This window comes from Pelophylax lessonae (genome assembly GCF_965119305.1).
Source record: "Pelophylax lessonae genome assembly, chromosome: 2".
Lineage (NCBI taxonomy): Eukaryota > Metazoa > Chordata > Amphibia > Anura > Ranidae > Pelophylax > Pelophylax lessonae.
In genome coordinates this window covers 390,735,215-390,754,554 of record NC_138769.1, presented here as the reverse complement: position 1 = coordinate 390,754,554, position 19,340 = coordinate 390,735,215, and the positions used below count along the sequence as shown (strand labels likewise).

General features: G+C 39.8%; 1 protein-coding gene across 1 annotated transcript in view; it reads left to right on the top strand.

Annotated features, from left to right (window-relative positions):
* DOC2B (double C2 domain beta) overlaps window positions 1-18,263 on the top strand; it is an 824,733-nt gene extending 806,470 nt beyond the window's left edge. The window contains exons 9-10 of the mRNA XM_082245573.1: window positions 8,501-8,597; window positions 17,966-18,263. Coding sequence (XP_082101699.1) covers window positions 8,501-8,597; window positions 17,966-18,102 — 234 coding nt within the window. The 3' untranslated portion in view covers window positions 18,103-18,263. The remainder of the gene's footprint in view (window positions 1-8,500; window positions 8,598-17,965) is intronic.
* Window positions 18,264-19,340: the final 1,077 nt, after the last annotated feature.

Below are 19,340 nucleotides of genomic sequence, written 5' to 3'. Positions count from 1 at the left end.
TGAGCTTCGCGCATGCAAAGAAATGTGTTGTGACGATTCTAGATCCCTGGTGACGTCACACGCCTCTCCTCACGCTGCATTCCATTCTGCGGCTCAACACAGGACCTGTAACTGATAGGAGGCTTCCTGCGTCTCTTCCCACCAGACCGTGGTCTCTGTATGTCGGATCGGCGTGTATGGACATTTCACCTGGAGGAGATTTGTTTCTGCTTATTGATGAGCCTGATTTTGTCATCCCTTGAGTTGCTTATTACTATTGCTGTATCTTGTTACATAGTTAGTCAGTTTGAAAAAAGGCACAAGTCCATCTGGCTCAACCAATAAAAAAACAAAAAACAGTAAAGAAAACCCAACCATACAATCACATATACACAACCCTATACCCGCAGTTGATCCAGAGGCAGGCAAAAAAACCCAGCAAAGCATGATCCAATTTGCCACAGCAGGGGAAAAAATTCCTTCCTGATCCCCCGAGAGGCAATTGGACATTCCCTCCATCGACATTACCTTTAAATATTAGTACCCATTTGTATTATGTAGACCCAGGAAAGAATCCAGGCCTTTTTTAATTCAATCTAGTGAGCTAGCCAGAACCACCTCTGGAGGGAGTCTTTTCCACATTTCCATAACTCTTACGGTGAAGAAACCTTTCTGTATTTGGAGACGAAATCTGTTTTCCTCTAGACGTGAAGAGTGCCCCCTTGTCCTCTGTGTTGACCTTAAAGTGAATAACTCAACACCAAGTTCATTATATGGACCGCTTATGTATTTATACATGTTGATCATATCCCCCCTTAATCTGCTCTTCTCAAGAGAGAATAAGTTCAGTTCCTCTAATCTTTTCTCATAGCTGAGCTCCTGCATGCCTCTTATAAGTTTGGTTGCCCTTCTCTGCACTCTCTCCAGTTCCCCGATATCCTTTTTAAGGACTGGTGCCCAAAACTGAACTGCATATTCCAGATGAGGTCTTACTAATGATTTGTACAGGGGAAAAATTATATCCGTCTCTCTGGAGTCCATGCCTCTGCTAATACAAGAAAGGACTTTGCTTGCTTTGGAAACTGCAGCTTGGCATTGCATGCTATTATTAAGCTTAGGATCTACCAGAACACCCAGATCCTTCTCTGCTATGGATTTCCCCAGTTCTAATCCCCCTAGTACGTAAGCTGCATGCATATTCTTAGCCCCCAAGTGCATAACTTTACATTTATCAACATTAAACCTCCTTTGCCACATAGTTGCCCAATGAAACAGTGCATTGAGGTCAGCTTGTAAGTTGGAGACATCCTGTAAGGAAGTTATTCCACTGCAAACTTGGTGTCATCTGCAAAGACTGAAATGGTACTTTTAATCCCAGACCCTATATTATTTATAAAGATATTAAAACGTAAGGGTCCCAACACTGAACCTTGGGGTACACCACTGATAACCTTAGGCCATTCAGAGTAAGCATCATTAACCACTACTCTCTGAATTATATATTTTAGCCAATTTTCTATCCATTTACAAACTGATCTTTCCAAGCCTGTAGACTTTACCTTACTCATTAGCCATGTGTGGGGAACTGTGTCAAACACTTTTGCAAAATCCAGGTATATAATATTCACAGCCAGCCCTTTGTCCAAGGTTTTACCTACCTCCTTTTAAAAATAAATCAGGTTTGTTTGAAAACTTCTGTATTTCATGAATCCATGCTGTCTGTTGCTTAAAATATTTTTTTCCAGCAAGAACTCATCTATGTGGTCTTTTATTAAACTCCCTGGTATCTTCCCGACTATAGAAGTTAAACTAACAGGTCTATAATTACTTGGCAGAGACTTTGATCCCATTTTAAATATAGGTACCACATTGGCCCTACGCCAATCCAGTGGTACTATTCCAGTCCTTAACGAGTCCATAAAAATTAGAAACAAAGGATTTGAAATTACAGCGCCCAATTCTTTTAGGATGCGTGGGTGGATGCCATCTGGTCCAGGTGCTTTATCCACCTTTATTCTGTCTAAATATTTCTGGACCATATCACTTTTGAGCCATTGTGGATCATTTGGGGCTGTGTCAATACCATTCTCATTATGGTCATGAGCTCCCCCATGCTCCTTTGTATACACAGAGCTGAAGAAAGTATTTATTAAATTTGCCTTCTCTTTGTCCCCAGTCACCCACTCCAGATTATTTTGTAAAGGGCCTACATGCTCAGACCTGACCTTTTTACTATTAATATACAGTATTTGAAGAATTTTCTGGAGTTTGTCCTACTATCTTTTTGCAATCTGACGTTCATTTCGAATTTTTGCGTTCTTGATTTCCTGTTTGAATATTCTGTTATATTCTTTATAGCAGTTAAACAATGATAGTGTTCTTAATTTTTATATTTTTTAAAAGCTTTTTTCTTATTATTTATAGCTTTTTTTAACTTTAGCTGTGAGCCACATATGGTTTTTTTTTGGCCTTTAAAACGTATTGCCCATGGGAATATACTTTGCAGTGAGTTTGCATACATTTTTTTTGAAAAATTCCCATTTCTGTTCTGTGCTCATCGATGCTAATATTCCCTCCCAGTCTAAATCCTGGCGAGCAGCCCTCATCCTTGGAAAATTTGCTCTCTTAAAGTTAATTGTTTTTGTATTTCCTGTATGCGTTTTTTGCTTACAGCTAACATTAACCACTTTAGCCCCAGCCCTATTTCGGACACTTTTTGTTCACAAGTTAAAACCAGTATTTTTTCCTAGAAAACTACTTAGAACCCCCAAACATTATATATATTTTTTTAGCAAAGACTCTGGAGAATAAAATGTCGGTCATTGCAAAATTTTTTGTCACGCGGTATTTGCGCAGCGGTCTTTAAAACGCCATTTTTTTGGAAAAAATTTGAAAAATCACATTTCACTGCATTTAAAAAATACTAAACAGTAAAGTTAGCCCATTTTTTTTGTATATTGTGAAAGATGATGTCACGCCGAGTAAATAGATACCAAACATGTTACGGTTTAAAATTGCGCCCCCCCGTGGGATGGCGACAAACTACGGTCAATAGAGATCTCAATCTGCGACGCTTTAAATTTATTTAACGGTTACCAGTTTAGAGTTAGAGTGTAGCTCTTTTTTTTTAATTATTGCCCACGCTCTGGCGATCGCGGCGATACCTCACATGTGTGGTTTGAACAGCGATTTCATTTGCGGCTCGACTTGCGTATACGTTTTTTTTTGTGCGCGAGCTAACGGTGACGGGGACGGCTAAATTTTTTTTTTTTTTTTTTTCCTATTTATTTTTTCTTTTTTTTTAAACTTTATTACAGGTTTTTAAAAAAAAAAAAATCTGATCACTTTTATTGCTGTCACAAGCAATGTAAACATCCCTGGTGACAGCAATATGTCGTGACAGGTACTCTTTATGGAGGGATCGAGGGTCTAAAAGACCCTAGACCCCTCCACTACACTTCCCTGTATGCAAAACGCCGAAAACGGCATTTTTGCATACAGCCGTTTTTCAAATCTGCCGCCTTTTGCAGCACAGTAACCCGGACGTGACGTCATGGACGCCGCCTCCGGGTTACGTCATCGGAGACCCGATCGATGCCGTTTCCGGCATTCATCGGGACTCCATCCAGCCGGCGGACGTGCCGGCTGGGTGCTCGGGGCTCCCGGTGGGACGGTAGCCCCGAGCAAAGCCGCGGAAGGCGGCGGGAGGGGGGGGACGTCCCCTCCCGCCCCCCCGGGTAACGATCGAGCGGCTCCCGAGCCGCATCGATCATTACCGACGGAAAGCCGACCGTCGGCTTCAAACAACGGTACCGGGATGATGCCTCTAGCTAGAGGCATCATCCCGGTATAACCCCGCAAAGTCTGATGACGTAGAGGTTACGTGACTGGTAGTAAAGTGGTTAAATGAAATTATATTTTGGTCACTGCTACCCAGATGTGCTTTTATATTAACATTATTAATAAGCTCTGCATGGTTTGAGATTACTAGGTCCAACAGAGCATCATTTCTAGTGGGGGCCTCAATAAACTGCACTTTAAAATTGTCTTGTAATAGGTTTATACATTTGAGCCCTTTAACTGTTCCAGAAGTGCCGATACTCCAGTCAATGTCTGAGTAGTTAAAATCCCCCATTATTATCACTATCCCACCCCTTGCAGCCCTTTCTATCTGTGCCAGGAGTTGAGTCTCCATCTCCTCATTAATACTGGGAGGTCTGTAACAAACTCCAATGATAATCTTTGTATTACGCACACCCATGTACATTTCCACCCATACTGCTTCAGACTCAGCACACTCTCCATCAACTAGGTCCTCTTTCACACTCACTTTGAGATCACTCACATAGAGACAGACACCATCACCCCTCCCTTTTACCATGTCTTTCCGAAAGAGAGCATAGCCATTATGACCACAGTGAAACGTTTCTGTGCAATGTACACTGCACAGCCACTGATCATTTATCCTGGGATAGTGTGTGACAGAGAGACAACACAGAAGAGCAACTGGGAGACATGGGCAGAGAATTGTCACTCTATGGGGTTGATTAACTAAAGGAAAATCCACTGTGCACTGCAAGTGTACTTGGAAGTGTGTCGCTGTAGATCAGAGATAAAGATCTGAAGTGAGGGAAATCTCTGCTGATTTCTATCATCCAATCATGTGCTGTTGTTTTTATTTTCCTTGCATGTCCCCCTCGGATCTACAGCTACTGCACTTCCAAGTGCACTTGCAATGGCAATGGCAAACTAGCAAGCGGATTTGCCTTTATTAAATCAACCTCCCCTACTGCCTGCACAAGAACCTTGATAGCAAGGTCACCAGAAACTCTTTTAATGAAACTTGAAGATTAAAAAAAACACTTTTGAAATTACTTTATTGTGTTAAAGCTTTTAAGGTATTCAAAGGATAAACACACTTTAAAACAAAATATTTGAAGCAGAGTATTTTAGTAGTATTAGATTAGCTCCCTGTTGACTGTCGTTTGTTTTTCAGTGCTTCAAAATTCTATGTGCTGTATGCAAAGCAAAGGACATCAAAAAACAATATAATTTTATTATAAAAACAATTTCAATTTTAGAACAAAGTGGAATTAAAATATACCATTGTAGCTGAGCCCTAACTACCTTAGAGATTGCAAGGCCCATTTTCAGACTAATGTCAGCTAAGGTAATATAAAATTTCCCCAGTCTGACACTTTCCCCTGCAGTGCCTCTTTTTCCCCAGTAGACGCCCTCAGTCTTATGGGTTGAATTACACCTTCCATCATTCAAAGAGGGAGAATGAATACATACTGGGGTTTATTTACTAAAATTGGAGTGTGCGAAATGTGCTGCAGCTGTGCATAGAAACCAATCGACTTCCAGGTTTTTTTGTCAAGGCTTAATTGAACAAGCTGATTGGCTATTAAGCACAGCTGCACCAATATTTGCACTCTCAAATTTTAGTAAATCAACCCCACTGTGTCATAGACCCACCACTTGAGAGGTCATCACCACGGTACCCTACCCTATGCATTGCAAAATAAGGATTTAATTGCATTTTTTTTGTGTTGTGGTGCTTGGCAGTCCATTCATAATGATTAGGCTGCCCTAATGCAATTCTAATTTACGCACCGCAACAGATCGACAAAGTGTGAATTGGTCCTAAAGGCCTGTTCACATCAGATGCATTTGGATTCACGTAGACAATATAATTTAATAGTTTGCAATGAGTGCAGTTTAAACCAGAATGCATTCAATGTGATGTGTGATTAGAAAAAAGGATAGTAGGCTGCATTTTTTCAGAATGCAATGCACATGTATGCGCACAAACGTTTGTAAATGCAATGCTACAGAGGCATTTTGATGTTTGACTGATATGCAAACCCATATCCATACTTCCTCTATTTTCTAAAGTGTGCATGGGAGCATTACTAAGCATATAAAAAGGCAATGCAACACATTGCAAAACTCATAAAGTGGGTATATGCATAGGAGTTTTCTGTGCATTTTTTAGTGCATTCTGGTGTGACTAAGACTAAACAGGTAAGTATAAAAAAGCTAAAAAAAAAAAAACACACCGGTGGGCTTCCCCCGGAGAAGGGGGCCATTGGAGGAGCCTGAAGCCCAGAGTTGAGCTTTAATTAGCATGATAATAATCTCTTGTTAATGGTTGCCTCATGTGCATCACATTGGGGGAGATTTACTTAATTTGGTGCAGCCGTGCATAGTAACCAAGCAGTGGTTTGCAGAGCACAGTGTGAACTGCCTGTGATTCTGATGCATTGCAGGAACTGAACAGGAATTGCTGCAGTTCCCTAACCACATCAGTGTGAACCGGGCCTCAACAAAAAAAATATTCCAATTCCCCCATCTACACATTCAAGGTGGATAGGGGAATCCTCCAGCTGAGACAGTGACGGAACTACCAGGGTCGCACTTACGGCCCGAGTCCCAGCGTTCCTCCACCAGGGGGTTTCCAGCCTCATCTCGCTGTCCATGAAGATAGAGACGCTGGACCGACCCTATCAATAGCAGGGGCAGGACATCAAGAGGAAATTGGGAACCCCCACAGTGGTGGAACACCAGGCCTGGTTGCAAGTGCAACCTTTGCAACCCGGTGGCTGCCCCTTCTATGCCTACACAGTAGGGTTGTGGCCAAAACCTAGAAAATAGCAAGAAATCTGACCATCCTGGCTTAAAGAATACACAAGTCTGCTATTCAGAGAGATCTTTGTTGCTGTTTTGGGACATTCTGCCCCCCTAATCCTCTCTCTCCAAGACAATCAAACCAATAAAATTGCAAGAAAGGATAGAAGGTACTGAAGTCTGTCTGTCACCATTGGTGTGTTGGTGATTTGTTGCAGAGGTCACCAATACGAAAATGGGAGAGTCTGTAAAATCCAGCAGCTCCTTAGCTACATAGCCAAGTCTCAGAATCACAAAGAACCAAAGGGCAGCAGGTGCCTGGTTATATATTTTTTTGTACTTTATTAAAATAAAACTACATTTATCCAAGGAGCAATACAGGCTACTGTTTGGTTCCATCTAAGGCTGTCAACTCCCCAGTAAACCTACTCATGGTAATGTGAGATTTTCTTACTTAATCTTCTGTGATTTACAGATACTCAACATGCATTGGCAACTATTTGGGTTCAGATACTGGGTTTAGGTAAAATCGTATGGGTGCTGAAGGAATACAGCAGATTATGTGAAGACTCTGATGTTAGCTGGCTGCAGCAATTGTGGCCATGGCATAAAGGTTTGCTCCTAGGCCCCTGACTGTGTGCCTTCGAGACTTGCCTGCATAACAGGAAGCACACATTTTTTGTAGCACCCTCCTAGGTAGGTTGCTAGATGGTAGGTAAATTTAATCTGTTTGAGTCTCACTGTAATCAAGTGAAAAAGCTCCTTATTGCTTGGTTTGACTCTCACTGGCTGCAAATTTCGACTGCTCTCCCCTCTATTCTGGAGGCTTCTAGAATATAGGCAGGGGGGAGTCAGATGAAGCAGCTAGAATATTGATTGGTACCCAATCCCTGGGTAGGTGTACCCAGCAGGAGGCTTTGAATTTAATAAATAGTTTGAGAGAGAGATGACGGGAGTTCAGTTGGGTCTGGAAGTTCCACCATCCCCAGGGGCTGCTGCCCCAAAGGGCTCTATTTTTTGTGTGCTGCTGTTGTCCACCAGGGTCTTGGCTTGTGGCAGAGCAGAGGAACCTGCACCTGCAACTGTACTGACCCCCCCCCCCCCCATGGTCTTCGCCCCAGAGGATCCTTTCAGACAAAATCTCGCTTGAAGGCATCTGGGAGCTAAGTCTGCTCCCACTTACTCATAAGTCTGCCTTGTGAGTAATTGAGTGTAAATGTAAGGGTAGCACCAAAGGAGACAGCTTTCACAGTGTCCCTGACCTGGCCATTATCGTCAGTCTTGGGTGGGAAGCGTGACACTAAAGAATTGAGAAGATGATGTCCTCTCACTTTGGAGCTTAAAATAATTTGCAGAATCCCATGTACTATACCCCTCCCCAGTTAATGTTTTCCAGAATTAAAACTAAAAAAAAAAAAAAATACAACCCCTAGACTGATTGTTGGGTCAGCTTGGAATAGGTGCGGTGTGTGTGCTGGCAGCCTCTGCATAATCAGGGAAGAACCCTGGTCATCATTGCCATCATCTGTGCTGTGATGTTCAGCAATTGGGCTTCTATTGCATCCATCACCATTAATCAGCGGCTAATAAGGGGATAGCGCTACATATTTATTAAACAATGACACATTACAAGTGTTGCATGCAGTACTTTATGCATATTAGGTAACTGAGAAAACCTGGTAAAACAGCAGAAACCTAACAGATCTGACAAATACCTCTAACTAGTGTGACTCTGGAAAAACAGAAAGTTCAGCAATGTACTAATGTTAACCTATTTTTTTTTCATCAAATTTATAAGTGCCAGGATACTTCAATTCCAAGTAAAACTTTGTTGTTTGTTCTTATAGGTTTTTTTTGTTCCAGTTCTTGCTAATGTAATTTACCTTTGCAGGAATTTTGTTATGAAATAAAACACAGCGACCTTGCAAAAAAGACTTTAGAAGTCACAGTCTGGGATTATGATATTGGAAAATCAAATGACTTTATAGGTAAGTGGTACTGTGTATGAACTCCAAGAAAACAAGCTGTCTCATTCTTCGTTTTACATGTAAATTGAAATCTACAGTGCAATAGTGAACTAATGTACATGCTAAAATATTATCACTCATTTTAATATTATATTTACAGTATTAAAGGGATTGTAAAGGCAGAAGGTTTTTTTTTTTAACCTTTTTTTCCTTTATATATATATATATATATATATATATATATATATAAATTTGTATTGATTTTTAAACAAATTTGACAATGCCAAAATTTACTTTCACAGTAGTAAACGATCACAAATATACAATCTTCTCTCCCTCAGCAAACCCTCCCCCCCCCCCCTCACTTTCCATAACACTTCTAATCTTCTCCTGTGCATCCTCCTCTCTTCTTTTCTGCCTGTATGTTCTTTTCCCCTAATTTCTCCTAATTCTTACAGATTTCTGCATATCTGCTGGTATTCTTGAGTTCCTTCCATTTTCTCCATTTATTTTAGAAACTTGCTGTCAACTCCACCTCCTTGCTTCCCAATTATTCCATATTATATGTATATTCTATTATTTTAAACCAATCTCTAATTGTGGGGCTCTCCGGATCTAGCCATGTTTTTGGGATTGCCCCCTTGGCTGAATTTATCAAGTTTGGTACAATTGTACTTTTGTATTGGACAGTCCCATCAAACGCACCCTTCCTATTACATCCCCTCCAACATAATGAATATTTCTTTGGTTGACATTTCAGTGCTTTTACCGGTGTCATCTACCATCTCGAGAGACATTTGTAGTTCATTTTGATGGTATTTACGTTGACCGCTAGACTGTGATAAGCGCTCAGTAAACTATTCACTTCATGTTCTTTTAATCTTATCCCTATCTCTTTTTCCTATTTCTCTATGAATGGAGGCCTTCTCAGACCAACAAATTTAGTTAGCATTTTATATATCTGAGATATACCTTGTTTTACTTTCATAATATTACATCGTTTTTCCAGGAGGTTCATATCTTTCTCAGTTCTAATGGGTCGTGGCAGAGACTCCACGAAGTGCTTTAACTGGGAATATCTCCATTCGTTCAGAGAAAGGTTCTCTCCTTTAATTTTCAGTTCATTATATGACCTTACCTTTCCCTCTAATGTAATATCTTTTAACTGTGTGTTTTTAATCCAATTACCAAATAATTTCTCGTTCCCGGGTGCAAAATAGTTTGTACCATCAGGTAATATTAGTGGCGAGTTATATACCCATTTAACTTGTCTATGCAACGTGTCCCATGTCTTCAATACAACTCTGGTTATTTCATGTGTATATTGTGTTCCACTTAACATGTTTTCAATCTTAAACCATCTTTTATCTGAGTTTATTTTTGCCCATTCTGTCATTCATGAAATTATAACTGCTGTGTAATATCTTTTTATTTCTGGTGCAGAAATGTGTACTGTAACCTAGGCTCCTTACCCTGCCAAATGAACTTTAGTATCATTGTTTTAACCGTTTTAAATATGTTTGTGGAATCGGTATTGGTAACATTTGAAATTTATATAAATTTTTGGGGAGTGTTACCATCTTGACCATACTTATTCGGCCCAGCCGTGAGAGTGGCCTTAATGATATATTTTTTTTAAGATCTGCTTTTATCTTGTTAAGTAAGGGGATATAGTTGGCATGGTAGAAGCTCTTTGTCGGATCGACCAGTTTCATTCCCAGATTTTATAATTCAGACTTTGCCCATACAAACAGAAATTCCTGCTGCAAAGCTAGTGCTTCTCTCTTACCGAGCCCAATGTTCAGAATTTCTGATTTTATTGGATTGGTCTTAAAGTTTGAAAGTTTCCCATTTTTTTATTATGTTTGAAAGTGTTGTTCTATGGTTTATGATGTAGAATAGGACGTCATCTGCTGCCACTTTATGTTCCTCTTTGTCCACCCTTACTCCCCTTATATCCCTACTGTTTTGTATGGTGGCTAGCAAAGGTTCCAGCGAGAAGATGAACAGCAGGGGCGAGAGCAGACATCCCTATCTCATCCTGTTATTCATTCCAAAAGGAGGTGAAAGACTTCCGTTCACTTTCACAATTGCTGTTGGATTCCTATATAGAGCTTTTATCCATTGGATCATTCTAGGACCAATTTCCCAGGTCTACTGTTGTTTCTAGCATAAAGCCCCAGTCTACCCTGTCAAATGCTTTTTCAGCATCTATTGACAGTAGTAGATCTGTGGCCCTATTGCCTCTGTATTTATGTAATAGGAGTAACGTTCTTATACCGTTGTCCTTTCCCTCTCTACCCGGGACAAATCCAGTCTGTTCAGCATATATCCATTCGGGTATCAGATCTTTTAATCCAGTAGCCAGCACTTTTGCATATAACTTTGTGTCAGAGTTTAATAATGTTATTGGCCTATAACTCGAGCACAAAGTTGCGTCTTTCCCTTCCTTTGGTATTACCATTACATATGCCTGTAGTGATTCTGCTCTAATTTCCTTTCCTTCTCCTAAAATATTCATATATTTACATAGTTTTGGGACTAATATTTCCTTAACCTCCCTGGCGGTATGATTATGTCAGGAATTACATACCAAAAGCGGTACAATTCTTTTCATGGAAATTTGGCGTTATGTATTATAGGCCTACAATTCTTAGTAATTACTGACTTAAACCTGACCAAAACAAGACTCTAGTAGACATCCCAGATGTGATAAATTTGAAACACAAACGCATGAATTATAATCGAATCAATAATATTATTTTATTATTTCATATATAATATATATAATAAAATTATATTGATTAGATTATAATTCATGCATTATATATTATATATAGATATATGTGTGTGTGCATATATATATATATATATATATATATATATGCATATATATATATATATACCGGTATATATATGCGCATATATATATATATATATATATATATATATATATATATATATATATATATATATGCATATATATATATATATACCGGTATATATATGCGCATATATATATATATATATGCATATATATGCATATATATATATATATATATATATATATATATACAATATAAAACGTGTTTTGTGTAACGTTTTTTTTTTTTTTTTTTTGAATTTCCCTCCCTAGTTCCGCTCCCATGCAGCATTGCTGCTGCAGGGAACGGAACTAGGAAGTGATCACACCGGCGGAGGACGGAGGAGCGGCGGGACTCTCGGCTGGCGATCTCAGCAATGAGAGATCATCGCTGCATCGCCAGGATAAGGTAAGAGAACACCGCTGCGCTCTCTGCACATCCACCCCGAGCGTGACTCGGGGTTACCGATCCTGATATGAAAAATCAACCCCGAGTCACGCTCGGGATTACCGCTAAGGAGGTTAAACATCCTATAACGGATTGTAAATCCGTCAGGGCCGGGACTTTTCCGTCGCTGAGTTTTTCAGTTCCAGGTCTATCTACTCCTGTGATATTGGTGCCTCTAGCCCTTGCAGTTTTTCCATTGATATTCTGGGTAATTTTGCTTTCTTTATATATATTTTTGTATCCTTTGGTTTCCTTTTTGTTCTATTTTTTGTGACCCCTCTTGCCTTGCTGTATATAGTGCCCCATAGAAGCTTTGGAATGCTTTGGCTATTTCTGTTGTTGAATATACAATTTCTCCTCTGCTATTTTTATATTTTCTATGTAATTGACCGTCTTTTTCTTCTTTACTATTTTAGCTAAATATTTCCCTGGTTTATTCCCCCATTTATATCTTTCTCTGGCCACTCTGTTAAGCACCCTTCTCGTCCCTTCCTCCATTAGTTCTTTTAATTTGTCCCTTTTTACTACTTGGGTGTGGTGTATCTCCACCTCTGTTCTCTTTTTATTTTTTTGTTCTAATTCCTGTATTTCTGTAATCAGTCTGTTTATATTCAGGATTCTTTCCTTTTTCTTCCTGGAGCCTATCGAGATCAATACCTCCTAATTTATACCTTGTGGGCTTCCCAGATTGTAGCATCCGATAAATCAGGGGTTTCATTACCTAGGAAATATTGTTCCAGTTCTTTTCCTATAATTGTGTCTATTAGTCTAGTATCGGTTCTTCATTAAGTCTCCAAGTGTTTATTCTTTTCTGAGGCCCTATAAGTTTTTTATTTTCATCATTACTGGAGCATGATCTGATAAGGTCATAGTTCCTATTGAAGTATTTACTAATAATTCTAGCAACCTGTGCTTGATCATAATATAGTCCAGTTTTGAGTACGTCCCGTGAACAGGAAAAAAAAGGAGTAGTCTCTCTCCCTAGGGTGTTGGGCTTTCCACACATCCACCAATTGATTGTGAAATAGTTTTTTCTTCACCATCCTCAGTTGGTGTCCACCTGTCCCCTGTGCATGAGATGAATAATCTAAGAGTGGATCTAAACAGAAGTTAAAATCCTCTGCCAAAATCAGTATACCTTTTTTAAACTGCATCAGCTTTTCCAATACTTTTTTCAAATATCCTTTTGGGTTTTTATTTGGACAAGATGTTTGCTACTGTGCATTCTGTCCCCTGCAATTGTCCCCTCAGAATTATATACCGTCCATCTGGGTCAACTAATCTATCTTCCAAGGAGAACCTTACGTCCTTTGCTAAGCCAATTGCCACTCCCTTAGCTCTCCTAATTGGGGAATCCCCGTAATACCATACCAGAAACTATTTTGAGTATAATTTCACATTTGTATCCTGTGCTACATGTGTCTCCTGTAAGAATATTATGTCAGCAGAGTAGCGTTTGAGTTCCTCTAATAACCTGTACCTCTTGAGTGTATTTAATCCTCTTACATTATATGTCAAGAGATTTAGGGCATTCATGTTGTCTCACTGTCTCCACTCTCCTCTTGTGCTTACCTGCTTCACCCTCCCCACTCAGTCGAGACCGAAGGCAGATAATGGGGCTTTTACTAAGGGTCTCACAGAGAGGCTAATTCAGAGATTAGAAGGGGGGTCAACATTATCAACTGATTTTCCAGTTTTTACACAGTTTATTTCTCCTTTGCCTTCTCCCCTTCCCCTCTTCTCTACCCCCTCCCCCTCCCTCACTCCTAAATCCCAGCAATCTCAACAGATGTAGATTTGGCCATCCCTAGAGCAGGTAGATGCCATTACTATTAAGGGCCTCCTTTCCCTTCTGCTCTTTTACTGTGGGGTGATGCTCTAACCAATGCACTCTGTGGACCTGCTCCCCCTAACTATGGAATCTGGTCTGAGATCCACCAAGAGACCGAGGCAGCCATCCTATTTCCTGACTCTGTCCCTCCCCCCCCCCTCCCCTATTCCCACTCATCCTCCCCTATCCCCACCCATCAAATCATCTCAAAGTAGCTTTAATCCTCCGTCCTCTGTCTAAATTCAGAGATAAGTTTATTTTCTTAGTTGCCAATTGCCACTGCTCTTCTTCCTGGGTTTCTTCTTCTATATTGTCTACAGACCAGCCTACTATATATTTGTCATGGAGATTTCCAGCCTTTTACAGACGCTTTGCAGTTCTTCAGGGAATCTCAGATTTGCCATGCGTCCTTCTTTTTGGCCTACCAGACATGCTGGGAAGCCCAAATTGTAGTGAATGTCCTGACTTTGCATCAGCTCCAAAAGTGATTTCAGTAGTTTCCTTCTTCTTAGTATTTCTTGTGAAAAGTCCTCGAAGATCTGGAGAATTGCCCGTTCATATTTTATTGGTGGTTTTCATTTTAAACTGTCCCAGATTTGATATTTTTCTGAGTATTTCTAAAACCTAACTAATACGTCTCTTGGAGCTTCCGCGGGGGTGCCTTTTGATTTTCTAATCCTATGTACCTTTTCTAATTTTATCTGTTCTGCTTCACCTCTACCTAATAAGGGGTTAAAGATTTTCCTCATTTTATCTGTTAAATCTTTTCCATGCGTCGGATCTGGTAGGCCACGTATTCTTAAGTTCTTCCATCTGTTCTGATTTTCTTGGTCTTCTAGCGTGTAAGCCAAATTCCTTTGTTCCCTTTTTAAAATTTTCATTTATTATTTGTGTTTGGCTGTCTTGTCTTTTTTCCATTTCTTCAACCCGTAGCAGTAGGTGACCCAGATCGTTATGTATTGATGCCATCTCTGTTTTTACAGACTTTTCAAGTGTTGCGAACATAGCCACCATTTCCACTTTTGTAGGTAACTGGGAGTTGGCACTCTGTTCCACTATACATTCAGACTCATAGTCACTTTCAGGCTCCGCTCTTGACTAACTAAGAATAGTTGTACCCAGTGATGTTCTATTTTGCCCGGTTTTATCTTTAAGTTCAGCGTGTTTCACACGGGTTCCTGGATTTTATTGTTTTTCAACTCTCTACTTATCAGGGACCCCTTCTTGGGTTACAGTGTGAACGAGAGGGGAAAGAAGAAAAAAAAATCCTTTCTCCTTCTTCTCTCTCCTCCTTCCTTCAATTACTGAATCTTCTGCCAGTTCTTATATAGGCACAGTCTACACAATTCACAGCAAGCAATACTGGTCTGGACCGTCAAAGTTCAAGAAATTTAACACATACAGGAGTGTTGAAAAAATAAGAAAAAAAAAGGACAGAACTCACCACTCTCCTTCTCCATGCTGGGGTTTATATAGGAGCTTTGCGGTGTTTTGTCAATTTAACAGTTCAATCAGCTAATTGGAATCGGCGTCCCTTCATTGGGAGTTGCTTTATTACTGTAAAGGTTGTTTGTGTACATAAAGACTCCTCAGGGACTCTTTTCAAAACTCTGCTTCTTCATCTAGGGGGTTCAGCCCCTTTCCTCCTTTCCACTATCGGCCACTTCTCCAGACGGAGACCTCCGAATGCCTCAGACGCCGACCAAGTCACTTTGGCTGCCTTTGCTTCGACTCCAGTCTCCCGACTATCTTCAGGCACCGTCTGGGTCTCCTGGAAAACTCACGGCTTCTTCTGTCTCCAGCCGCATCGCCATGATCTCCCACATTCCCAAGCTCTCGCACAAATGCGGAGACCCCATCGGAAAAGCCTGCTAGGATCTCCACCCCAAAGCCAGACCAGACCTGCGCTGCTGCAAAGCACCTCCGGTACAAGTAGGAAAAGAGACGAAGTCGATTGCTGGGCTTAGCCTATATTGAGGGTAGGGTAGCCGGGAAGGGGTGGGGGGATCACCGGGCTACCATTCCATTACACAAATGGCTGCTTGTAGCTCCTAGCTCAAACTCCTTCTGGGTGCCATTCCTAGGCTCCTCCCCCACAATCCAAAGACATGATAGTTTTTTTATCTTAATGCATTTTATGCAATAAGATAAAAAAAAACTTCTGTATGCAGCACCTGAGCCCCCTCTCGATCCATGACTGTCTAAGCAGTCTAGGACTCTTCTCTTCATTGGCTAAGACACAGCAGTGGTGCCTTTGACCGCTGCTGTCAATCAAAGTCAGTTAGCCAATGAGGAGAGAGAGAGAGAGGCTCACTGAATTTGATTGACGGCAACAGGAGCAAATGGCACCACGTTGCCGTCTTAGCCAATCAGGAGGGAGAGTCTCTGGCAGCAAAGACACTCCTGCAACATTGCTTGATGCAGATGGGGCTCAGGTAAGTATTAAAGGGTGCTGGGGAGGCTGCTGCACACAGAAGGCTTTTTACTTTAATGCATAGAATGCATTAAGATATAAAGACCTTCTGACTTTACAAACATTTTAAGTAGTTTTACTGTACATAAAAAGTATACACTTTATTCTAGAATCTGTCTCATTTAATATTATGTTTCTGGTACAAATCATTGCAAAGTTTTTTACATTTGTGAGCATTTTTTAATGCGACACTGGGGGAAAAAAAATGAAAGAAAATGTACAAATACATGTAAATATAAATGTTAAAGAAGTAAAAATGGAAGAGGGGAATAGAGAATAGAATTAAGAGGAATACATATTATTTTATTATGTATTTTTAACTTTTTTGATTTGTAAGGTTTTTAACTAGAATCATTTACAGATCAACGGTCTTGCCCTAATATATTTATGAATGTAATGGTAAAAACACATTTCACACAGGAGCCACTCCTGTAATGTAATGTATACCAATTGCCATTAGAAGGTCTCAAGGGAAACCACCACTCCAGAAAACTGTTAAAGGCCTCTCCCTGCAGACACTGGTACCAATCCCAGGAGCCCATCCCAGTTCCACACACATTTGACAAACAAAAAGGTCTCACTCCAATAGGCCACACATACACAGATATACCATTGGTGTCAACAGCGTGTGAACTTCTTCTTTGTCATATAGCAATACTGGACTGTCATTTTGACAGCCAGTAATTGCTGGTAATAGTGGAAGGAAAGTTATGTCAGGGGAAGAGGAACAGGAGGAGGGTATATGTTTTAGAAAGGTTGATGACATTTTTTAGGACATATCTTATACATTCAAAATCCTGAAATGGTTGAAGTGGAAGTAAATATAAAGTTGTTTTATTTATAGCAATCCTTTCCCCCTTATCAGTGGTAATTATGTTTGGTTTGGGTGGATTGTTTTTGTTTAAGTAACATCTGCCTTGACACATTCCGTGGTGATCGGATTAAGATGACTGTGTTGGAGTATGTCCCTGGCACACATTTCAGCTGCAGAATCTAGAGAGATAAGGAGCAAAATTTTCTTCAACATTACATACCAAGTTGAAGGTTATCAACTACTATTATTTATACCATGACCTGGATTTATACCTGGACCTTTGCATTATCGTTCTGAGATCAGAATTCTTTATATACAAGGCACTAACTTTCAACATAGATCTGTGTAAGGATTCATATAAGCTGTAGTGTTAGTACCAAAAAAATGGCAGCAAGTCTGCTAGTACCACTGCCACTATGGTTAAGACGGAGTACTGGAGATGAAGCTCAGTGATATCAACACCTCAACCCCCACCCACAGAGGCTGACTGACAGCATAGTCCCTCCTTGTATTATTGCTACTGAATGTTTTCTTTCATTGGGAGTTTTTTTTATAAATGCAGTTTTTCATGTAATGGGGCTCTCTCCTAAAATTCAATGCCTTAACTTTTATTTAAAATACTTAGTTTCTTAAGATTTATATCTTCAACCACATATAACTTTAACCTGTCTAGCATCATGCTATGCTGAAAAGAATAATTACAAATAGTCCTAATAATATCATGATTGCATCTATTTGAAATACCCCTTTGCCTCACCAAAGTTTTGTCTAAATATGGTAGTTCTCTGACTTAAGTTATGTTATATAGTAGTTGAGTTCTGTATTAGAAGATTCTGTTCCGACGACTGGATTTCATTGTTAATCAATGTTCAAATACGTTTCTTTTGTTACACCTGCTTTTACCAAATAAAAATATTTTGGAAGAAAAAAACGAATAATTACATTTACTTTTGTCTATAGGTGGAGTTGTATTGGGAATCAATGCAAAAGGAGAACGTCTTAAACACTGGTTTGACTGCCTAAAAAACAAAGACAAGAAAATTGAACGCTGGCACACGTTAACAAATGAGCTACCAGGAGCCGTCCTCAGTGACTGACCTAAGCATGTCTCTGTGTTGAGATAGCACAGCTGGAAAGGAACAAGACACAAGCTATGCCTTTGCCCTTGCCACAGTTTACCATAACCATAACCAAGAAGAAAGATAAATAGGGATAAGATGATTACTTCAACCTGTCAGTTAAGCTGCAATAGTGCCAATCAGGGTAACTGTGAAGGTAACTTATCATAGAAAATGCACATACTGAAGGTATGACATTAGTATAGTATTAGGATTTTCTTCTCATGCTGTTGTCTTGAATACAATTAGTTACTCAAATACAATTTTGCTAACAGGCTGGATTTATGATTGTAACAGAAAATATTTTTTTACTGATTGTGAGACAGGGAACAAACTAATTCAAGACAGTGGTGAAATAATCCACTAGCATGATCTCCGAAAGAAAAACAAATACATTCTAGAGAAATGTTACCCCGATTGGCATTGATATTTTGACCAATACCATAGCAATCTTTATTTTGTATGCAGATACCACTGGCAGCATTTTTTGTAAGTTTTAACACTGCTCATTCATATCATAATGCACATATGTCTATATGTTTTGTGTTTACAAAACATTTAGCTAATTTACAGCGTACTAAAATCTTTCTCTTATACCTTGTGGTATCACATGTGCCATTTTGTGCCAGCACAGATGGCCTTGCAAAGCAAAATAGTAGCATTTTTAAAGGCGGACAGAGTTCATGTTGACATAGACGACTGCTGATCCATGATCAGTTGAAAGCAGCACCATGGGCATAGCATAATTATGTAACCATATACAATGCACATAGTTATCATGCTGTACTTATATGGATAGGTGGTCTGTTCATATGATTTTAGAGAAGTTTTAAATGATAAATAAGTTTGCTGTAAGCCTCGCCAAGTATGGATTCCATATTATGGTGCAAAGAGAATGGTGGCTCAAATATGCAACTCTGAAGCCCAGGAATGACTACATTCTCCAAGCCCCTGGATTTTCAGTCTGCACACAATAAACCAAGATGATGCAGAACATAAGAGTTGATTTTTAAAGGCAAATAGGCTATTTACTTTGCAAGGGAATCCTTAACATTGCTTAGTAAATGTGGTGCAATTTCTCTTTGCAAAGAATATCCAATTTTTGCACATGATTGGATGGTGGAAGTCAGCAGAGCTTCACCTCATTCACTAAGCTTTGGGGAAAATTACCTGGCAAAGTGTAATTTTCCTTGCAAAGCGAATAGGCTATTTCTATC